Genomic DNA, 12,250 nt, shown 5'->3' with positions numbered 1-12,250 from the left:
CACACACTATGTATGACAGAAAATGTGGAAAAGTCAGGTCAGCTTTAAAGCTCATGTTTTGTTGTCTTCTTTCTTCTTGTTAAATTTAATTAAAAATGTGCTTGTAATTAGTTGGTTATGTGGGTGATTATGAACTTAATTTTACAACACAATTTCCTTTATGGTCAAAAAGGAATGGCACACTGGAGACCAGTGCACGTGTCAAAAGTCTGACTGTTGGAGTGTCATTTTTAACCCTTGTATGGTGTTCGGGTCTGTGAGACCCGTGTTCAGTTTTTTTCAAAAGAAAAATTAAACAATTAATTATTTTTTCACGTGTAAATGTGTTGTGTCTTTCCACTCACTCCACTTGATTATAACTGATTTATTTATAACATTTTATATAAAAGAAAAACGAGAAGCACATTAATTCATAAATGTGATCTAACAAAGGTAAAGGGAAAAAATTAACCATGTTTGCTGTTCATATGTCTTGTAATTGGGATGAAGTAAACATCTGTTGAGTAATTTAACATAAAATTGTTTGATAGTGTTAATTTGGAAAGCCAAAACTCTAGCGGGTCCACCAGACCCATGAACACTGGCTGAGTAACAAAAATACGAACACCACACAAGGGTTAAAGGGTTAAAAATGACACTCCAATTAGTTGTTACGCAGCTCATGGGCTTACACTGCTCGTTGCCAACTTGAAATGTCCTATGATGTCAGTATAACAGCAAGTCACTGGGCTCTGTCAACATTTTCCCTTGGCACAAATAATTTTCATGACCCCACTATGGTTATTCACCACTTCATGGCACACGTGGTGGGAAAATCTGCTCTCACTGAGCTGTGATGTGGATTAGAACATATTCGCTCCATCACAGGGCCAAACAGAATAATTTGATAGAAACATCCATCATGACTACAGACTTCTACAGCGTCCTCATCCAGCTTTTTGACAGCTCGCATTTTATGGGTGATCTCATAAAGGGTGCTCTGTGAGAAGATGCCTGTCTTTGTGGCACTAAAACTAATTTGCCCAACATGATGTTCTAACAAAATTAAACTAAAACTAAATCCAAGTCACATATGCGCTACATCTCTTCCAAAACATTTTATGCTCTCAGGTTGATTTTCTTTCAATTTTCCCTTTAATCCATTTCACACTTTTTCTATCCTCGTTATTCGCCTGTTTCTCTCATAATGCTCCGTAGTGTTTGATGGTAAAGTGATACGGGACGGAAATCTCCAAGGAATCCTTACAAAGTCCTCTGTGTTTAGCAGGTAAACAATCAATGCTGTCTTGTTCCTGTGAAGCAGGAAAGACAAACAAGATCAAGCTTTCCCGCCTTCCATCCAGGGGAGCTGCCGATTTACAGGCATCTAACTCAGCTAGTGGCCTTCTTAGGAGATCACCCATGGAACAGAAAGCGGTTGTGGAGATCTGTACTTACACTAACAGGCTCATTTTATCTACATATTCACAGATGAGCTACATGAGCTGTGTGAAATCACTCTTCACTGTGTGAGAACAAGATGATTCTTGTTAGTGTTGTCGCTCAGGGAACGACTCACGCTGTTCACCAGAGCTTTTTTTTTTTTCCCTTTTGCCCAAAAACACAACAAATAACAACAACAACAAAAAACCCGGCCTATAGAATGAGGGGACAGATTTACAGCTAGTCGGGGTCAAGGGTCATCCGGCTAGATGCTTTCTTGGAGTGGTCTTTTCTCTCTTTCCTCCTTTCTTTCTTTTAGGTGTCCCCTAGGCTCCCACCCCTCCCCCAGCATTCCTCTCTTTTGTTTATTCTATATAAATACGATCAGACTGGGCTGCAGACCACACTGGTATACATTCACCCTTTCTGTTGGTTTGTCCTTCGCACATACACATGTACGCAAACACACAAACACAGCGCACGCACACACAGATACAAAGGGGGCTGTTGACAAAGCGTGGTACGCTTGTCTGTGGATGGCAATTCAAACATACATCAGGTGGACAGAAAGTCTAACAGGCTTCCACAAATATTCCTAAATTTGAGGAGCTAACGCTACAAGGAAGATGAAGCTTTAATGGGTTTAAACATTGATTACATTAGGTAGGCTTCATAAAAAACTGCATTTACTGAGTTTAAGAGGCTTACTACAGGTAAGGCTCAAATAGACAGACAACAATAAGAGGACACGGCTGAGGAAAAAATAGCAGTGGATGAAGTTTAAGTTGGAGTGAGGAAAAGAAGATTTCCAGAGACAGACAGAAAGAAGAAGAGGGAGTGAGGCCAAGAAGTGTGTGTGTGGCCGTGCCAGGTCTCTGCACCAGTCTGTTGGTAAGGAAACGCACAGGAATGTGTAGCTTTCCAGTTTAAGGCAGTTTAATGAACATGCAGGGCTTTATTTTTGTGGTGGTGCAAAGGATAGTGCAACCAGCGCTCCAACACGTTGCCATTTTCTAACATTAAAATGCACTCCGTCTCACTGCTTAGATGTAACATGTGCAGAGCGAAGGTGGGAGGACAGGAGCGTTTGGATCTACAGGATCTACGGATACTACGAAGAACAAACGAGGAACGGGTCTGTTTGTGAGACAACATCTATCTCGTGTGGGTGCATTCGATATAAAGCCACAGCAAGCAGATTATAAGACATGTCATTTGTTAATTGTGCACAAAAATAACTACAAGTAGTGGTTTTATGAGAATGTATGTGCTAGACTAATTCTTGGCTGTGAACATGGATAACATAAACAAAACATGTTCAGTTGGTGAACTTTGCAGGTGCTTATTGTTGGATTTTGTTACCATGAGACGGTGCCAGGCTGTTTGTCCTTAACTCCAGGGTTTATGTATGCTCAGCTTAGCTACCCAGCTGTTGGTTGTAGCTTCATATTTAACTACAAACACGAGAGTGGTTTTGATCTTCTCATCTAACTTTGCGCTCAGAAAGTAAAACCATAAAATATGTGCATGATGTAATGCTTTTTTGCTATTTTCTGCTTTTTTTAATTACTTCACATACAAGTGACCTAGAAGATGGATTCATTTGCAGAAATCCTGACACCAAGTCATGCATGTGAAGATAATAAACAGCTACAGTGTGAACTCTGTTTTCACAATCTGACTTTAAAGCACATTTATATGATCTCCCAGGACATGCAACTCTATGGAGCAAGTTCTGCAAGGTTACATTTCCCACCTTCTTCCCAAATGGTATCACGTATGCCCAGTAATCAAAACTCTATGGACTCTCCTGCTTGCATTTGCTCCCTACCAGACTGCCTTTGTACTTCACAGGAATTTGCTTGTGGTTTCCTTCCTCTCTTGATTTTTATTCTAGTTTTTTCCTTGTGTATTTTTCCAACACAGTTCCCTGTTTCATCTCATTCTGCATGTGTATGACTTTCACCTGATTTCTGGATTTAACCTTTTGCCTGCTCTTCGCTTGGATTCCTTGCTATGCTAGCTGTCAACCTGCGTATGACTTCAGCCTGTTGATTAAGCATTTGAGTTCTGAACAAGCACACACTTGCCTCTGATGTCCTGCTTTAAGGCGCTCGCCTCTTCTTCCAACCAATTCAGGAATAACGTTGGTAACAAATTTCCAACCAAACACTTTAAATAAACACTAACCTTTTTAATATAATCATAAATAAAGTAAATGAAACAAAGTTCAGTGAAATGAAAGCACTGCAAATTAATCAGTTTGTACTAATCTGAACTGATATGTTACTCTGCAACTTCCAATGCAGGTGCAGCGGCTGTAAAGTCGATTTAACAAAGCACTGAACCACGGAGGGCCGCTGACCTGTATGGCTGCGGATGTGGACCCTTAGCGTGCCGTTGCTGGCGAACTTTTGCCCGCAGTATGGGCAGATCTTCTCCTTCTCCCCCGTGTGTGTCTGGCAGAGAAATGATAAAAGAGACATATGGTGGATGTTAAGGAAAAAATTTAGAAAATTCACATTTTAACATCTTTGCTACATTACAAAGTAAAATGTGATCAATGGTAATAACTGGATTTCAAAGTCAGAACATGTGTCCATAACCAAGTTATCAAAAAAGATAATTAAGGGGCTTTTTTTCATACTCGGGTCTTAGAATACATCTGTTCAACCAAACACTCTCAGATTTTAGTGCTTTTTTCATTTGGTAAAAGCAACTCCAGAACTATATGACTGTGTCCAGAATAAACAAGTTCTCATAATGCAAGTAAATGGAGATGCTCATGTTCACATGACAGTTGATTCTGCAAGCTTGCTGGATCAAAGAATTCAGACGATACACATTTGCCAGGGTCCAAAACCCAAGAGACCTTTTCTTCTCCCTCTTCTTCCTCTCCCTTCACCTCCCAGCTGTCCACCGTGGTGAGTTCCATGGACCCATAAGGGCCGCACATGCAAACAGAGAAGAAGAACATGTGGCAAGAGTGCACTAGCTCCTCTACCTTTCCCCACCCTACCCCCCTCACTCCGCTCCTTGCTGAAAAGTACACTCTAAATTCTTCCTGCTGGCCTGTTGTAAATTCCCGAGAATAATCGTGAGTATGAAAGGCTCAAACTCAGAGCGACAGTTTCAACAGCAGTACAACAATGCAGGAACACCTCCTCTCTGCCCCCATCCTTTCCTCCGTCACCCCACTGTGTCCCTCTGACACCTCTGGTGTTTCGTTACAAAGGCTCCATCCACACACACACACACACACACACACACACACACACACACACACACACACACACACTCAGTCTCGCACAAACAAGCACAAACAAATCCATTTATATGAACACATGCATCCCAGATGGAGCAATGTTGCATTATTTAATACAAACAGAGAAAATACAATTCATATTCTACCTTTATAAACAGACAGCCCGCAGTGACGTCTGCGATTTCACATGGGAACATCACGTCTCAAATCACAAACGTGCAATTGGCTGGGGATTTCTTTTATGACAATGATTTTTATGTCTGTATCTATTCAGAGTAACCCGGCAATTTTCATTCATCTGTACATTCCTCCAGCATGCCACTAAAAGAGATAAGATTGCAAAACACACATTGTGTGCACATACATGCTTTCACGCACACACACAAGCGCACACACCCCCTATGTAGAACCTAAATTCAGGCTCACTGAGGATAAAGTATTTACTGTAATACAAGAGAGCTCAGTGAATCCGCTGTCCTGTTCTGCCAGATATGTACATTACTGTTCATTTACATAAGCTACCATTACACACACACACACACACACACACACACACACACACACACACACACACACACACACACACAGAGTAGTGCTTGAGTCACCCTTCATTTCTTTATATTCTGCTTCAGAAAATGGGAACTAGGGGCAGCAATGTATTGAAACATATAAAAACATCAAAGGAAATAAGGCAAAAATTCTAATGAGCTTCAAAGTCAATCTTTCTGTGACCACTTTCATTCTTTAACGCAGCCCAGACTCTCTTAGGCAAGCCTTTAAGTAGTCTTCAGGAATAGTTTTCCAGGTTTCCCGGAGGACATTCAAAGCTTTTCTTTAGATTTTGGGTGGTTTTTATTCCATTTTCTGTCACTGCTTCAGTAATGGGGAGGCCAGTCCATGACTTATAATGTTCCATTGTGTGTTCCAAGGTATGTTTTTACTGCACTGGCACTTTGTTTGGGATCGTTGTCATACTGATAAATGAAGCTGTTGCCAAACAGATGCTTTCCTCATGGATAAAAATCTGATTTAGGCAAGATTCCCAAACCACTGGCTTAAAAGCAGCCCCAAAACTATTTCTCTATTTCTTAAGAACCTAAACATATCGTTTATCTGCTGCAAATAGCTTTTTAGGCCTGCCGCTTCCACTCGGTAAGTTTCCTTGGATTTTTAAGCAAAGCCTGGAGAACTATGGCTCAAGACCACTTTAAAATAGGATAAGAAAGTCTTACTGCTTGGAAGTACAATATCAAGAAAGAAGAGGTTGCTCGAGACATTTGCACTGTACAATATAAAATGAAGCTCAAATTCATGCCATCCATTCAGTTTTGCTTGAACAAGCAAAGAAGAAAAGAAAGCAAAAACTGTTTGTTTCAGCAAATCAGTGTCACTTTCAACCTTGAAATATTTGATTTTTCCTCCTTCTTGTAACATAAAATCTTGGTTCAGGTGAGATGACAGCATTTGTCAAACGAAATGTTTCCATAACGATTGCGCCGACTAAATAAACTCACACTGATTAACCCTCGAGGGTCAAGCACTCAACTCATACTTTCCCTTGTTTCCTGTGGTTTTTGGCTACATGTGTTAAAGAAACCAAACACACACATTTCTTGTGCTTATTTAACTATTTCTGATACTAAGTAGAACTACAGCAATGCTGAATTCACTGAATTTAAAAAAACTACTCACTGAATCTAGTGAGTAGGGATGCACTGATTTAGAAATTAACAGAAACTTTCAACATGGGTGGCATGGTGGTTCACAGCAAGAAGATCCTGAGTTCTGTGTGGAGTTTACATGTTCTCCTCCTGTCATCCGGCTTCCTCCCAAAGACATGCACTTATTGGGCGTCCTGTCCAGGGTTTACCTTGCCTCTTGAAATAAGTGGTTATATTCTTCCTCATCTTTGAATATTTAGCACAACTAATGTGTCACAACAGATAAACACTGTAAAAACATGACTTTATTTGGCATTATAACCTGATATATCAGTTTATATCTAATAGAAAGAATTGAAGCAACTACCAAATGACAACAGAGTTCAGGGTGTGGTGTTTGCTGTTTATGGCAAATTCTGGCTGAGCATGGGTACCTAATGACGCGGACGATGAGTGAAACTGATTCATTCACTTGATGAACTAAATCAAATTATTCCAGTTCAATGGCTGCTTCTGTTTCTGTTCTAAAAGACGTCAGATGGTGGCCAGCTTACAAAAACATAACCGGCAACTAGTTTTAATAAACAAGCGATTATTTTTGTGTGTGTGTGTGTTTTTTTAAGTTTAACAGTTTCTTTTTTTCAAAAACTCCAACTGAACGACAGTAATTGAAAAATATCTGTTCTAATCAACCTGCAGCTGCAGCCCTGCATAAACGCCTCATGACCTTGGTAGTTAAAAAAGGGAAGTAAGCTCTTACTGTGATCATAAGAAGTCTGACTCACACGTTTCCTGAGGTTAAGAAAGATTCGTATCCTTCTACATATATTTTAGATTCTCGTCATATGTTCCGAATTGTGAGCGGAGCTCCAGTTAGAGCGTGGGTGTGATAATTATTTGTGAAGCCAGGTTTGCAGAGACAAACAGTTGCATAGTATCAAAGTGCATATTAAAAACAACTTCAACAATAACGCGGCCAAAAGTGGGGTTGCTCCACGCGTGTAAACACAGTCGGCAAGTTGTCATCTCCTCAACAACCTGACTTTGATCAACGCCAGATTTCTCAGCAGCCTCCAGACACCCCGAGCACTGAGACAGTTCAACATGCCTGTCTTCAGCCCTACTGTTCTGAGACAACCTCCAAGACATTTTCTTTTGCCGTGTGCCAAGAAACTGTTTGGTTTCAATCTTGATCCATAACTGCACCGGACGTTGTCAGATTTAGGGCTCGCAATCTGCAGCGAGATCTGTTCGGGGCTCTGAAAGCCTGCGGCGCTAATGGACTAACTGCCATTTCTAATCAACATATGAACTGATTTCCAAGCCTGCTTAGGCAACAACGGTCAAGATGGATGTTTCCAGCAGATTCAATAGTCTGAAATATTAGTATAGTTAGAGAAATCAGTGTCAAGGGGCAAGGAGCAGGACAGAATGTCTGTTATGTCTGTGCGCATTTCAAATAAATGCAACTACAATTGTGTTTGAACTCAATTTCAGGACAAAGCCCCAGCAGACGTGCAATCACCGCGTATGATTGAGGTCGTCTGGCTCCAGCTCTTTTCACCCACCTTCTTGTGGCTCTTGAGGACAGAAGGAGTGACAAAAGCCTTCTCGCACAGGTCGCACTTGTACTTCTTGTGGCCGTCGTGCACCACCTGGATGTGGACGTTGAGCGTGTCCTTCCTCTTGAAGGTGGCATCACACTGGTCACACTTGAATGTTCTCTCACCTGCAGCAAGGAAAAGATGAACATTTGCAAGAGCCTCAGCTATTGTTAAACGTCTGAACACAGAGTCATCACGCACAACAAGAGGGGACCCAATTTCACCAGGGCTATTGTGTGGGCAGATAACTACAAAGAAAACCCAGACAACCATCTTTTAAAAAGCTCTGGTTGCCTTTTATTGTGTATGTGTAGCTGAACACACGCCAAAGTAAACAATAAAATAAAATACTCTGCCATATGTTTGGCCTGTACGTCAAAAAGTTAAAAAACATGCCCTATTTTATTAATCATTTCCCTGAACAGGCCTAAAACTCCAGACAGACAGCTTTTAGACAGTTATGTCAGCTGCTGGGATAGCGAAGCCTGATGTTTTCCTTCACGCCTCGGCTCTCTGCCTCCACACAACAGCTTCTATTGTTCAAGAAAAGATGTTTCAATTATATGGAGATCATTCAATTTCCACAGAGTAGTTTAGATGGAGGGAGCAAGTGGTTACAAGCTTGCACTCATTCTCCTATTACCAAGGCAGATGATGGTCAGCTCAGTGAAAAGGAACACCAGCGAAAGCTGAGGCTCGCTTTGTTTTTTAATTTAGATGGAAACACTCTCGTGATGGTAATTAACGTCAACGGCACACTCGCAAAGTGATTCCATGAAAACACAGAGCAAGGCTTCAGTCTGATAATAAGGTACTCACGCTCCTACATAAGCATGCACAAACTTTAATTTAGATGCAAACACACACACACACGCAGGGGTTATGCCAAAGGTCTACAAATGGGGTCTAAACACATAAATGTGCCCTACCCAAAGCAAGAACTACATACTGATTTGTCACGTTGTTACGAATACACTGCAACTTTAAAGTCGTGTACAGAAAAGGGCTAAAGAATGTGGGATTTAAGAATTATGATGACATAATATGAAAGAACCAAAGGTTTAAATAGAGCGAAGCCCGTGAGCCAGTTCAGGCAGGTAGCTTCAACTGCACTGCTTCACACACACTCTCATGTCAGGCACGTCATATGCCAGACACACCCTCTCAATTTGATGGTCCACATATGCTGCAAAATGTATAAGTATACATTTATAAATATGCTGCTGCTTTCTCTTCTAACCCCTCCACCACCGCAACATCTACCTATAATCTCTGGAATTGCATTTTTTAGATCTAATAAATAATTTCATATCTATAAAACAACTGAAAAATACTGAAACACATTTTGTTATTCTATCACAATAATAACCCCAAAATATGGCCTTTTTTGTTTCTTTTGGCACATTTACACAATAGTTCTGCAGTTTTGAGCAAAATGTGAGAAATGGGTGGTTTTTACACTTGGTTTTAAAGCGCGCGTGTACATGTCTTTTGTTATGTTAAATTTTACATCCTCAGCTAGAAAAGCAGGAAAATATACCATCAATGCAGGACTTAAAAAGTCAAGTCCAAAAATGGGCAAACTCCCCGAAACATTTTCTCCTCTTTGCTCAAAAATCTGCCACTTCACTGGTGAACACAGAGACCTCGAGGAAAGACTTTTGACCTTCTTATGGAAGCGATACTGATAGTAACACATATTAGATTCAGGTGTAAACACTTGAGTGTCTTGGTTCTCTGTCTGTGATCCAACTGACCAAGAAGCACTTAAAAAAAAGTCTTTGAAAATTACTCATTGGCCAATTACTGGATAGCTTTACTGGTACATTATTTCTGTTTTCTCGCCTAGAGCACAATGAAATCACACATCCAATCCTCAAGCCCTATATCCCATTGATACATAATAAAAGTCCTGATATTATATTGCTTCTTGCCGCCTGAGACAGCAGCAGGAAATGCCTTGAGCTTTACAATCCTTTTGTTATCTGGCACAGTTTGAGGACGACTAATGCATCCTGCCAAGACTCATCTGCAGCTCAACTGTCCAGGGAGAAAGTTTCTGTCAAAGCAAAGCATTCAGGGGGGACCAGACAATCAGACAACTGATGTCTTAACAGGGAGACTTTTGATGGGGTTACAGCGTCTGGAAATATCCACAGTGGTAGGGATGAGACGGCAATAAAAACAGTAAAAATACAGGACTATAGCCTGTAAAACTTAGTAGGCTGGTTTTAACGGGGCAATTTTATTTTAAAATGTTGTGAAAGAATGTGGCGAACTCGTCACTTTAAGATCAAAGATGTCTATGTTTTGTAAGGAGATATCTACTTACAGCTTCTGAGGCATTATAAGGAGAACACATGGAGCTCAAAGAATCCTGAACAGAAACCTGTGGGAGTAACTGTGTTTCCACTGCAGCTGATCACAATTAGCCAGGAAATGTATGAGCTGGTCATATTGCTGTACTCATGTATGTGCACAGGAGCAGTTTTCAGCAGTTTCAACTGGATAGTAGCAGATTTATCTACTACTATCATCCCAGATAGGGGGTTTCTATGTCAACAGTGTTTGAGGAGTCTGATGGACACATAAATGGTTATACTTACTATTGTGGATGAGAAGATGACGCTGTAAAGAGAAGGGGGTGCGGAACAGCGCTTTGCATTCCTCACACTGGAAAGGCCTTTCCTCAGAGTGCGTCTGCAAAGAGAATCGAGCAGCATGTTTATAAAGTGTAACACAAGCCGTCTCCCGCCTCGACGTGGACGTCGGGGAGGCTTCGTAAATTGATGCAGGAGGATTTTGCTTAAGGCTCCGTAGCCAATTAAGTTTGTTGACTTGATGAAGACAAGCAGCTTGAGGGGCTTTAGATTCAAAGTGCTTCTGTTTTTGCGACACCCGTCTGTCCCCCCCCCCCCCACATATCTGTCTGAGTGACAGCTCAATCCCAAAAGTAAACACAGGGAACCTCAAGGGTGGAAATGCCCAGAGACCCCACAGATAACAGCAACCAACGAGACCCTGATTGATCACAGCTTCACTAATAATTCTAGCTTTGAAGTGACACTGACTTTTAAGGAGTATCTCCTCTTTGAAAGCACCGATCGTCTGGATACAGTGGTATAGTTAACATAATTTACCTAATTATAGAACATAAAAATCTAAAGTGGATCTTCACATCTTATACACTTGCTCACCTTCTTGTGATTCTTGTAGACATTCCGGTGTGCAAACTCCTTCCCACACAGCTTACATTTGTACGGTTTGTCCTCGCTGTGGATGATCTTATGAGCCGTCACCTGGTCCAAACGCTTGAATGACCGACTGCAGATCTCACAGGTGTACGGTCGCTTCTCTGATCAGTGACAGATTAACAGAGATTATCTCCGAGAAGCAGAGAGAACGCATGAAGCAAAAAGGTCAGCTCATCGTTGCAGCGTCATCGTCTTACCCGAGTGTGTTATCATGTGGCGTTTCAGTTGATTCGTAGAGATGAACTTTTTGTCACAAGCGTGGCATTCAAATATTTCGTGTATCTACGGTACAAGAGCAAAAAACAGAGCGAGAGCATTTGAAGTTTTGTTCTTGCTGACCACTGAAAAAATTCAGGGGAAATGAGCTGCGAAAGTTCAAGGATCTCAGTGTGCGATGGTCAACTGAAACTAAATCTTGTCCGCTTTCATTAGACTGATGTCTACAGACGGAAAAGCAATTAAAGTGATGAAAACTTTCAATCCCTTTTCTGCTTCACAGCACAGTTCCAGTAATTGCATATTCAATAGCTCCCCGGCGTACAGCTACAATAGCATATGCTAATGTAACGCAGCTCCTCTTGTCAGCTGCTTCTGCAAAACCTTGTTCAGCTAAATGATGATAAAGGCAGTTTTTAAGCTGCTTTGGAGCCAAATTATCAGTATGGAAAGTTTGATTTCTCTTCTGTAAGAATAATACTAAATGCCCATTGGCTTTGATTGAAGCTATAAGAACATGTCAGATTTTTGTCAGAAATGTGACATATTTAAAATAACACTTTTAATGGGACTTGATTCTTACTGTAAAAAAAAAATAGGTAATTTATATAAACCCCATGTGGTTGTGGCCTAAATTTATAGAAACATCTTTACTTTACTTTCAGACAACAGTGTGCGATTAGAAAACACATTTACTATAATAGAAGATGTAAAACTGGTACACAGACAGATCCAGAGGCCACACAGGAATATCACACACTCCTATTTTAAAACCCCTTGGAGATCTGAAACTGGAGAATACCGATGCATAGACAGGTGAAGTAGGTT

The 12,250-nt window shown here is 40.9% G+C and overlaps 1 protein-coding gene across 2 annotated transcripts in view; it reads right to left on the bottom strand.

Annotated features, from left to right (window-relative positions):
* The window catches only part of prdm5 (PR domain containing 5), a 43,092-nt gene that overhangs the window by 19,684 nt on the left and 11,158 nt on the right, over window positions 1-12,250 (bottom strand). For both annotated transcript variants that reach the window (XR_013095625.1, XM_004557085.3), the window contains exons 9-13: window positions 11,404-11,488; window positions 11,150-11,307; window positions 10,559-10,652; window positions 7,917-8,077; window positions 3,788-3,881 (exon numbers count right to left, since the gene is read on the bottom strand). Coding sequence is in view for 1 of the 2 variants with exons in the window: in XM_004557085.3 (XP_004557142.1) it covers window positions 3,788-3,881; window positions 7,917-8,077; window positions 10,559-10,652; window positions 11,150-11,307; window positions 11,404-11,488 (592 nt within the window). In the remaining variant the exon portion in view is untranslated. The remainder of the gene's footprint in view (window positions 1-3,787; window positions 3,882-7,916; window positions 8,078-10,558; window positions 10,653-11,149; window positions 11,308-11,403; window positions 11,489-12,250) is intronic.

The sequence above is a fragment of the Maylandia zebra genome, linkage group LG23 (genome assembly GCF_041146795.1).
Source record: "Maylandia zebra isolate NMK-2024a linkage group LG23, Mzebra_GT3a, whole genome shotgun sequence".
In the NCBI taxonomy this organism is placed as follows: Eukaryota; Metazoa; Chordata; class Actinopteri; order Cichliformes; family Cichlidae; genus Maylandia; species Maylandia zebra.
This window is presented reverse-complemented; position numbering and strand designations above follow the sequence as displayed.